The sequence below is a fragment of the Lolium perenne genome, chromosome 3 (assembly GCF_019359855.2).
Source record: "Lolium perenne isolate Kyuss_39 chromosome 3, Kyuss_2.0, whole genome shotgun sequence".
NCBI classification, from domain to species: Eukaryota; Viridiplantae; Streptophyta; class Magnoliopsida; order Poales; family Poaceae; genus Lolium; species Lolium perenne.
In genome coordinates, this window is record NC_067246.2 from 43,930,676 (window position 1) to 43,942,364 (window position 11,689).

At 46.3% G+C, this 11,689-nt stretch overlaps 1 protein-coding gene across 1 annotated transcript; it reads left to right on the forward strand.

The window, feature by feature from the left end:
* On the forward strand, positions 1 to 2,563 carry LOC139837862 (uncharacterized). Its single transcript, XM_071827162.1, has 3 exons — positions 1 to 1,617; positions 1,705 to 1,896; positions 2,513 to 2,563. Exons 1-3 carry the CDS (start codon positions 1 to 3, stop codon positions 2,561 to 2,563), a joined length of 1,860 nt encoding a protein of 619 aa, XP_071683263.1.
* The last annotated feature ends 9,126 nt before the right edge of the window (positions 2,564 to 11,689 follow it).

Below are 11,689 nucleotides of genomic sequence, written 5' to 3' on the forward strand. Positions count from 1 at the left end.
ATGGAGTTGCGATCGGGGCGTCGCCTCAGGCGCTCGTCGCCGCCGCCGCCGCATGGAACTCGCTCCCGGCGCATGGACCGCATCAGCGCTCTCCCTGATGAGATGCTTCTCCTGGTTCTCGCACGTCTGCGCTGCATCCGCACCGCCGCGCAGACCAGCCTCCTCTCGCGTCGCTGGCGCGGTCTCTCGATCGGCCTCTGGACTAGCCCTACCGACCTGACCTTCCGCGGACTCGCGCCCGCAACGATCCAAACATTGTTCCGCCGCTTTGCTGCTTCACCACAGGTTTCCACTCTTGACATCAGCCTTCTGCAAGGCCGCCATGGCACCGGTGGCGCCGCCAACTCGTTGCTGCGCGCCACCGTGCGGCTCTCCCCGGAGCACCTGATCTTCACACTCCAGGAGGCTTATTGGAAATACGTGGGCGACATCGAGCTACCTTGCTTCCAGCGCACCACCTCAATCGACATAAAAGCGCCGCAAATCTGGCTTCAGCAGCCGCTGCCGGCCGGCGAGGAGTTCAATGCGCTCGAGAGACTATCCGTCACCGGGCAAATCAAAAACCTTGGACACTTGCTCATTCATTGCCCGCGCCTGCGCGTGCTCAGCCTCACCTACCCGTACGAGTATATCCTCCACATACCGCATGAGCAGGGCGAGTTTCCCGCGCTGGAGAAGTTGTCCCTCTCAAGCAAGATGGTCAATCTTGGCTCATTGCTCGGCAGCTCCAAAAGCCTGCGCGAGCTGAGCGTCACCCAGCTAGACACGTGTCCCCTTTGCATCATGCTTCCACCATCCGGGGAGTTCCCCATGCTCGAGAAGCTGACCCTCTCTGGCAACATCGCCGACATTGGCATATTGCTTAACAGATGCCCGCGCCTGCACGTGCTCTGTGTCACCCTCCGTGGGATGAGGATCCACTCACTCAAAGCGGCGCTCACAACGCTCCAAAAGGCGGTATCTCTTGGCCTCGTGTTGTCCACCCTCGGCGTTGAGATTCAATGGAGAGATGACATCAGCGCGGCTCGCTTCGCCTCTCTTCTCCGTACCATGGAGAGGCTCTCCCCGCAGGAGCTTGTCGTCACTGCCAACTTGGAGGGACGCGATACCAGTGAGCATTTCCAAGAAATTAAAGCCAACCTGCCCTGCTTCGCCCACGCCACGTCGATCGAGATGAGCCTGCGGCAAAACGTATGCTTCAAATCACTGAAGCCCGGTGATTTCTCAATGCTCGAGAGGCTATCCATATCAAGGCTGTGCAGCAGCGTCGACATTGGCACATTGGTTACCCGCTGCTCGCACCTACGTGTGCTAAAGGTGACCGTATCTACAGGGAAAGTGATGATCCACTCTGCCTCGCTGCAGAAACTTGATGTGGAATGGAAATCCGGTATGAAATGCCACGACATTGATATTGTAACTCCTGTGCTTAAAGAACTTCATGTCGAGGTCAATGCTGAATGGGACACTGGTGTGTCAATCTCGGCGCCAATGGTGGACAATGTCTCGTGGCAGTGTTCGTATGCGGGGTCGGCTCTTGTGTTTGGTTCTTGGTACCTACATAGGTTCAGAGTACAGACCACGAAGAATGTCATGTGTTTGCACGTGAATGCCAATGTATACATGTCCCTGCTCAATCTACCATTTGATTTAACTAAATTTTACGATGTTCAATGCATGATATCATGTCCAAACGTATTGCAGGGTCAACTGGATGCAAAGCTAAACTTTGCACATGAGTTGGAGAAACTTCCGGTCACCAACTTCTCTACGTTGGAGAGAAATTTTGATGCGGCTTGGCATGTTTACGGAGCACTTGTGTTGCAATTCCTTCGAATGCGTCGAATTCTTGTTGCTGCAAAAAAACTTAAGGTCAACCTGCCAAGGTGGCCCGAGGTAATTATTTACCATGCTTATAGATCTTGCATAAATACACATTACACGTGCAATACAACATATGTACGCAGTTTTGATGTATAAGGTCTCAACCAAGAAATATAAATAATGCATTGTCATGCTCATCATTTGGTTTAGGGGAAACAAGCTTGCCCACAAAATTGTCATTGCGATGAACCCGAGAATTGGAGAAGGAAAAGTAAATTTTGTACAAGTCTTGAAGAAGTGGAAATCCGAGGCTTCAATGGCGAGGATCATGAGCATGACTTCTTAAGACTAGTATTAAAATGTTCGCCAATGCTTAAAAGGGTAATTGTGCAAGGGTCACAATTGTTTAAAGGTTGTGCCACGGAATTGTCCAACATTTACTTGGCAAATCCTTTCGTGAAATTCTATAAGTAAACTGCTTCCACGCACATCTACTTAGCATTATCCTCCTTGTGCAACAAATTATTTTGTATGAACTATATATATTTTTTTATCCTTACTGATATTGCAACTATGTTTAACTTGTTCCACGTGCATCTGGGTTGTATGTTCATTGATGCATGAAAATTGTTTTCTGAGAAGGTGGTGTAACTACATATGTTATCCTTACCCTGTTTCCTTTTTGTAGGGGAGATGCAACAAAATAACTGTTATCTTAGCTGGTAATGTCAAAACCTAAACTACTGCAAACATTAGAACATGGTAGCAATGAATATTATATATGCTTGGAATTATATAGTCTCTCACAATATTTTTCACGCCATCCCTACTACCAAAGGACTCCTCATGATGACTTGAATCCCAATGCGCGTCAAGCCAAAAGAAATCTCTCGGCTGCGGACAATAAACATCAGGGTTAGAAGATTGAGTTGATTCAATAAACACACATTTATTCAAAATTGAAATGATTTACCCACTTCTGCTACAGATCTATTTACCATTCCAAATGGAAGGTACCAACCATTGGTACTTGGTGGTTTCGTGGTGGTTAATACCACGATCCAATATCCCCAATTCAATCCTGGCAGGAGCACATTATCAATCTAGAAAATAAATCTCTCTCAAAAATGAAACCATTAAGTTTTTGGTTTGATGCTGCTGATGAAAGCAGAGATTTTGATCGAATTAGTGAGGCGTATATCACAATGTAGCCAAAAAAGGAGGATGCTCTGGATGTGGGGGATTTCAGACCCATTATTCTGATACGTACATAGCTTTGCAAAATTCATATCCAAAGCAATGGCAGCAAGACTTGCAAAACCTCTCCCGAGTTTAATTAGTAGATATAAATCAAAGTGCTTTTGTCAAGGGATGGTCAATCAAAGATAATGCCAACAGCAGTGGCAGCGCCAGGAGTTTAATTCGGTGTGGTTATTTTAAATTTATAATGCCGAATACACGTGTTCTGACTAATTGTACAGTACTTTTTCATAATTTATACCTATATACAAAGGATTTTTGAAAATCATGTGTGGTCAGTGGAGGAAGCAACGGCTGTTGTGGAGCTGTTGGGGATTTTTGGCAGGCTTCCGGTCTGCATTGCAACATGGCAACGAGTTCTTTATTATGGATAAGATGCAGAGCCCAAGACGTAACTAACGTCTTCTTGTATAATATATATCTACATTATAATAGTACCAAAATGGATAACAGGGCATCGACCTGTTGGTTAGCAGTGCGGGAGCGCCTGCTACCTACCCGGGCTCGAATCCTAGGATTGACGGGTGCTCGTGGAGTTTTCTTCTATAAAGCTACCCTAGCCAGGGCTTGTACTGGCTGATCGCATTTTTTTTTTATAATAGTACCAAAATGCAAAGCAAGAGTAAGAGCATCTACAATTACATCCCAAACCGTCCTCCAAATGGCGTCACACTGAGCGTTTGGGGGACGTGTTTTATTTAGCTCGTGGAGTTTTCTTCTATAAAGCTACCTACCCAGGGCTTGTACTGGCTGATCGCATTTTTTTTATATAATAGTACCAAAATGCAAAGCAAGAGTAAGAGCATCTACAGTTACATCCCAAACCGTCCTCCAAATGGCGTCATATTGAGCGTTTGGGGGACGTGTTTTATTTAGCTCGTGGAGTTTTCTTCTATAAAGCTACCCTAGCCAGGGCTTGTACTGGCTGATCGCATTTTTTTTTAATAGTACCAAAATGCAAAGCAAGAGTAAGAGCATCTACAGTTACATCCCAAACCGTCCTCCAAATGGCGTCATATTGAGCGTTTGGGGGACGTGTTTTATTTATGCCGTGTTTGGGGGACGTCGCTCCCAGTCGCGTCCCCAAATGAATATTTAGTGCAAAAATAAAGTGTTTCATTCAAATTTGATTATATATTACAAAGTTTGAATGAAAACGGCTAGATTTCATCTAAATCCTAGCTTACTGATCGCCGGCGGTGCGTTCGACGGTCCTGCCCCGTCGTCGCCTCCCCTCCGCCGCAGCTCCTGCTGCGCGCGCCGTCTCTCCATGCGTAGGCGGTGGCCAGACGCCGCTGCTCCAGCAGCGCGTCGTCGCCTGCCCTCCCCTGCTGCGCCGTCTGGAGGGAGAACTCGACGGCGCAGTGAATCTGCGCCTCTTCGCGGGCACGGGCGGCGTCCTGGAGCTTCTTTTTCGACTCGAAGGACTCGATGAGCGCGCGTTGCTGATCAGCCGTCTCGTTCGGGGGCGGCCCATCATCGTCGGACCACTCGAAGTCGTCGTCATCCTACTCCGTCTCCTCCTCCTCCGCCTTGGCCTCTGTCTCCTCCTTCCCCGCCTCGGCCTCCGTCTCCTCCTCCTCCTCCTCTATTCGCGCCTCCAGGCGCGCCGCCAACGCGTCGGCCTCCGCCGCCAACGCATCCGCCCGCCTCCCCCAGGCCGCCTCCATTGCCGCTAGCGCCGCCTCCCGCTGCTGACGCTCCTCCGCCGACAGCTGCTGCGGGCGCTCCATTGCCTCCCGCCGTTCACGGTACTGCGCCTCCCGCTCCTTGTGCTGGCGACGGCGCTCATCAGCCCACCGCTGGCCAATCTCTTCCGTCCGGTGCCGCCACGCCTCTTCTGCCGTGGCGGCGTCGAACAATGCAATGGTATCCGCCAGCGCCTCCTCCTCCCACGCCGTGTTCTCGTCAGCTGCGGGCTCTCCCGCTGCTGCCGCCGCCACCGCCACCTCACGCTGCTGACGGGCCCGCTGCTCGAGTGCCTCCCGCCGCTGTCGCCGCCCTTCACGCCAAATCTCCGCCCCGCGCCACCGCCGCTCTTCCTGGTCGGCGGCGGAGATGTCGAACTGCGAATCCGGTGGTGGAGGTGGTGGTGGAGGAGACGGCGGTGGAGGGAACTGGCCATCGCCAGGGCGGTTCATCATTGCACAGTGGTGGTGGAGGAGACGGGTGCCTGTGACTGTGGTGGCTGCCATTGAGCCGGGAGGGCCTTTTACAGACGCCGGCGTCGGGAAGAAAGCGCGGGAAGAGGCAAGAAGCGGCGGGAAGAAAGCGCGGGAACGCGCGGTGGCGTGCGAACGCCGGCGACGCGTGGAGGCTGCGCAGTGATACGTCCAATTTGCATCACTATTTTATATCATAATTTGCTGTTATTCATTGATATATTTCATATTTGGATATAATACTTATGTTATTTCATCTATTTTGCATGTTTCATGATTATTGGAGGATCGCGCACCGGAGCCAGGATTCTGCTGGAAAAAGCACCGTCAGAATGCAATATTTCGGAAGATCAACAATTGACGGGAATTTCACGAAAACTCCTATTTTTTCAGATAACGAAGGGAGCCAGAAGGGGGAGAAGAGGGGACCCGAGGTGGGCCCACCCCATAGGCCGGCGCGGCCCAAGGCCTGGCCGCGCCGCCTGATACGTCTCCAACGTATCGATAATTTCTTATGTTCCATGCCACATTATTGATGTTATCTACATGTTTTATACACACTTTATGTCATATTCGTGCATTTTCTGGAACTAACCTATTAACAAGATGCCGAAGTGCCGATTCTGTTTTTCTGCTGTTTTTGGTTTCAGAAATCCTAGTAACGAAATATTCTCGGAATTGGACGAAATCAACGCCCAGGGTCCTATTTTGCCACGAAGCTTCCAGAAGACCGAAGAGTCAACGAAGTGGGGCCACGAGGTGCCCAAACCCTAGGGCGGCGCGCCCCCCCCCCCCCCTTGGCCGCGCGGCCCTGTGGTGTGGGGCCCTCGTGCCCCCTCCTGACTTGCCCTTCCGCCTACTTAAAGGCTCCGTCGCGAAACCCCCAGTACCGAGAGCCACGATACGGAAAACCTACTGAGACACCGCCGCCGCCGATCCCATCTCGGGGGATCCAGGAGATCGCCTCCGGCACCCTGCCGGAGAGGGGATTCATCTCCCGGAGGACTCTACGCCGCCATGGTCGCCTCCGGAGTGATGTGTGAGTAGTCTACCCCTGGACTATGGGTCCATAGCTGTAGCTAGATGGTTGTCTTCTCCCCATTGTGCTTAATTGTCGGGTCTTGTGAGCTGCCTAACATGATCAAGATCATCTATCTGTAATTCTATATGTTGCGTTTGTTGGGATCCGATGAATAGAGAATACTTGTTATGTTGATTATCAAAGTTATGTCTATGTGTTGTTTATGATCTTGCATGCTCTCCGTTATTAGTAGATGCTCTGGCCAAGTTGATGCTAGTAACTCCAAGAGGGAGTATTTATGCTCGATAGTGGGTTCATGTCTCCGTGAATCTGGAGGGGTGACAAGAACCTCTAAGGTTATGGATGTGCTGTTGCTACTAGGGATAAAACATTGGTGCTATGTTCAAGGATGTAGTCACTGATTACATTACGCGCAATACTTAATGCAATTGTCTGTTGTTAGCAACTTAATACTGGAGGGGGTTTGGATGATAACCTGAAGGTGGACTTTTTAGGCATAGATGCATGCTGGATGGCGGTCTATGTACTTTGTCGTAATGCCCAATTAAATCTCACAATACTCATCATAATATGTATGTGCATGGTCATGCCCTCTTTATTTGTCAATTGCCCAACTGTAATTTGTTCACCCAACATGTTGTTTATGTTATGGGAGAGACACCTCTAGTGAACTGTGGACCCCGGTCCAATTCTCTTTACTGAAATACAATCTACTGCAATACTGTTCTACTGTTTTCTGCAAACAATCATCATCCACACTATACATCTAATCCTTTGTTACAGCAAGCCGGTGAGATTGACAACCTCACTGTTTCGTTGGGGCAAAGTACTTTGGTTGTGTTGTGCAGGTTCCACGTTGGCGCCGGAATCTCTGGTGCAGGTTCCACGTTGACTTTAAGTTTGCTTCTTAGTAATTTCTATTTCGGGCTTATTCTTCGTTATAGATATGCCTTAGATGCTGTAGTGGGAGGAGATTTCCTTAATTGTGATGGGGTCAAGCTTTTAATGCCATAAGGAAATTGATTACATCATTTAGTTCCGATAATAATTTTGATCCATCTCATGCTAGCATGCATAATAGATTAAACACTATTGAAACAAATATATCCTGTTTAAAAGAAGTGTATAACCGAATTCGCGAATATTATGATTATGTTCCATTAAGCTTCGAACCTTCAATGTGGGTGCCTACCGTTAAAGCTACTATTGGTGGTGAAACTTTTCCTGCTCGTTGTGATATTATGTCCGAGTTTTGCCTCATGCCTGAAAAAATTTATAAATCTTTGACACTTTGGGGACTTACTGAAGGGGGAGAAGAAATAACTCTTACGGATAACTCTATTGTAATTCCTAAGGGTATAGCTGAAGGTGTTTTCACAACCTTTCTTGGAAGGACGGTATCCACTGATTATCTCGTTATTGAATGTGTAGGGACAGGACAAATCACGCTTGGAAGATCCCTGCTGAAACTCATGGGAGCAGTCATAGATGTTGGGAAAGGCACTCTAAATTTTACCTCTACACCCGGATGCCGTCATGTATTTCCTAGACCAAAGAGTAGGAATAAGAGTAAGAAAGGTAAGAGCAACACCCCTGGTAAGAATGCCGATGCTTCGTCTCTTGATAATACTTGATACACACTTTCTGCGCCTAGCTGAAAGGCGTTAAAGAAAAGCGCTTATGGGAGACAACCCATGTTTTTACCTACAGTACTTTGTTTTCATTTTGTGTCTTGGAAGTTGTTTACTACTGTAGCAACCTCTCCTTATCTTAGTTTTGTGTTTTGTTGTGCCAAGTAAAGTCTTTGATAGTAAAGTTCATACTAGATTTGGATTACTGCGCAGTTTCAGATTTCTTTGCTGTCACGAATCGGGGCTAAATTCTCTGTAGGCAGCTCAGAAAAATATGCCAATTTACGTGAGTGATCCTCAGATATGTACGCAACTTTCATTCAATTTGGGCATTTTCATTTGAGCAAGTCTGGTGCCATTTTAAAATTCGTCAATACGAACTGTTCTGTTTTGACAGATTCTGCCTTTTATTTCGCATTGCCTCTTTTGCTATGTTGGATGAATTTCTTTGATCCACTAATGTCCAGTAACTTTATACAATGTCCAGAAGTGTTAAGAATGATTGTGTCACCTCTGAACATGTTAATTTTTATTGTGCACTAACCCTCTAATGAGTTGTTTCGAGTTTGGTGTGGAGGAAGTTTTCAAGGATCAAGACAGGAGTATGATGCAACATGATCAAGGAGAGTGAAAGCTCTAAGCTTGGGGATGCCCCGGTGGTTCACCCCTGCATATATCAAGAAGACTCAAGCGTCTAAGCTTGGGGATGCCCAAGGCATCCCCTTCTTCATCGACAACATTATCAGGTTCCTCCCCTGAAACTATATTTTTATTCCATCACATCTTATGTGCTTTGCTTGGAGCGTCGGTTTGTTTTTGTTTTTTGTTTTGTTTGAATAAAATGGATCCTAGCATTCACTTTATGGGAGAGAGACACGCTCCGCTGTAGCATATGGACAAGTATGTCCTTAGTTTCTACTCATAGTATTCATGGCGAAGTTTCTTCTTCGTTAAATTGTTATATGGTTGGAATTGGAAAATGATACATGTAGTAATTGCTATAAATGTTTTGGGTAATGTGATACTTGGCAATTGTTGTGCTCATGTTTAAGCTCTTGCATCATATGCTTTGCACCCATTAATGAAGAAATACAAAGAGCATGCTAAAATTTGGTTTGCATATTTGGTTTCTCTAAAGTCTAGATAATTTCTAGTATTGAGTTTTGAACAACAAGGAAGACGATGTAGATTCTTATAATGTTTACAATATGTCTTTTATGTGAGTTTTGCTGCACCGGTTCATCCTTGTGTTTGTTTCAAATAAGCCTTGCTAGCCTAAACCTTGTATCGAGAGGGAATACTTCTCATGCATCCAAAATACTTGAGCCAACCACTATGCCATTTGTGTCCACCATACCTACCTACTACATGGTATTTCTCCGCCATTCCAAAGTAAATGCTTGAGTGCTACCTTTTAAATTCCATCATTCACCTTTGCAATATATAGCTCATGGGACAAATAGCTTAAAAACTATTGTGGTATTGAATATGTACTTATGCACTTTATCTCTTATTAAGTTGCTTGTTGTGCGATAAGCATGTTTCTGGGGACGCCATCAACTATTCTTTGTTGAATTTCATGTGAGTTGCTATGCATGTTCGTCTTGTCTGAAGTAAGAGCGATCTACCACCTTATGGTTAAGCATGCATATTGTTAGAGAAGAACATTGGGCCGCTAACTAAAGCCATGATCCATGGTGGAAGTTTCAGTTTTGGACATATATCCTCAATCTCATATGAGAAAATTATTAATTGTTGTTACATGCTTATGCATAAAAGAGGAGTCCATTATCTGTTGTCTATGTTGTCCCGGTATGGATGTCTAAGTTGAGAATAATCAATAGCGAGAAATCCAATGCGAGCTTTCTCCTTAGACCTTTGTACAGGCGGCATAGAGGTACCCCATTGTGACACTTGGTTAAAACATGTGCATTGTGATGATCCGGTAGTCCAAGCTAATTAGGACAAGGTGCGGGCACTATTAGCATACTATGCATGAGGCTTGCAACATGTAAGATATAATTTGCATGATACATATGCTTTATTACTACCGTTGACAAAATTGTTTCATGTTTTCAAAATCAAAGCTCTAGCACAAATATAGCAATCGATGCTTTTCCTCTTCGAAGGACCATTCTTTTACTTTCATTGTTGAGTCAGTTCACCTATTTCTCTCCACCTCAAGAAGCAAACACTTGTGTGAACTGTGCATTGATTCCTACATACTTGCATATTGCACTTATTATATTACTCTATGTTGACAATATCCATGAGATATACATGTTACAAGTTGAAAGCAACCGCTGAAACTTAATCTTCCTTTGTGTTGCTTCAATGCTTTTACTTTGAATTATTGCTTTATGAGTTAACTCTTATGCAAGACTTATTGATGCTTGTCTTGAAGTGCTATTCATGAAAAGTCTTTGCTATATGATTCACTTGTTTACTCATGTCATATACATTGTTTTGATCGCTGCATTCGCTACATATGCTTTACAAATAGTATGATCAAGGTTATGATGGCATGTCACTCCAGAAATTATCTTTGTTATCGTTTTACCTGCTCGGGACGAGCAGAACTAAGCTTGGGGATGCTGATACGTCTCCAACGTATCGATAATTTCTTATGTTCCATGCCACATTATTGATGTTATCTACATGTTTTATGCACACTTTATGTCATATTCGTGCATTTTCTGGAACTAACCTATTAACAAGATGCCGAAGTGCCGATTCTTTGTTTCTGCTGTTTTTGGTTTCAGAAATCCTAGTAACGAAATATTCTCGGAATTGGACGAAATCAACGCCCAGGGTCCTATTTTGCCACGAAGCTTCCAGAAGACCGAAGAGTCAACGAAGTGGGGCCACGAGGTGCCCAAACCCTAGGGCGGCGCAGCCCCCCCCCCCTTGGCCGCGCGGCCCTGTGGTGTGGGGCCCTCGTGCCCCCTCCTGACTTGCCCTTCCACTACTTAAAGCCCCCGTCGCGAAACCCCCAGTACCGAGAGCCACGATACGGAAAACCTTACTGAGACGCCACCGCCGCCGATCCCATCTCGGGGGATCCAGGAGATCGCCTCCGGCACCCTGCCGGAGAGGGGATTCATCTCCCGGAGGACTCTACGCCGCCATGGTCGCCTCCGGAGTGATGTGTGAGTAGTCTACCCCTGGACTATGGGTCCATAGCTGTAGCTAGATGGTTGTCTTCTCCCCATTGTGCTTAATTGTCGGGTCTTGTGAGCTGCCTAACATGATCAAGATCATCTATCTGTAATTCTATATGTTGCGTTTGTTGGGATCCGATGAATAGAGAATACTTGTTATGTTGATTATCAAAGTTATGTCTATGTGTTGTTTATGATCTTGCATGCTCTCCGTTATTAGTAGATGCTCTGGCCAAGTTGATGCTAGTAACTCCAAGAGGGAGTATTTATGCTCGATAGTGGGTTCATGTCTCCGTGAATCTGGAGGGGTGACAAGAACCTCTAAGGTTAAGGATGTGCTGTTGCCACTAGGGATAAAACATTGGTGCTATGTTCAAGGATGTAGTCACTGATTACATTACGCGCAATACTTAATGCAATTGTCTGTTGTTAGCAACTTAATACTGGAGGGGGTTCGGATGATAACCTGAAGGTGGACTTTTTAGGCATAGATGCATGCTGGATGGCGGTCTATGTACTTTGTCGTAATGCCCAATTAAATCTCACAATACTCATCATAATATGTATGTGCATGGTCATGCCCTCTTTATTTGTCAATTGCCCAACTGT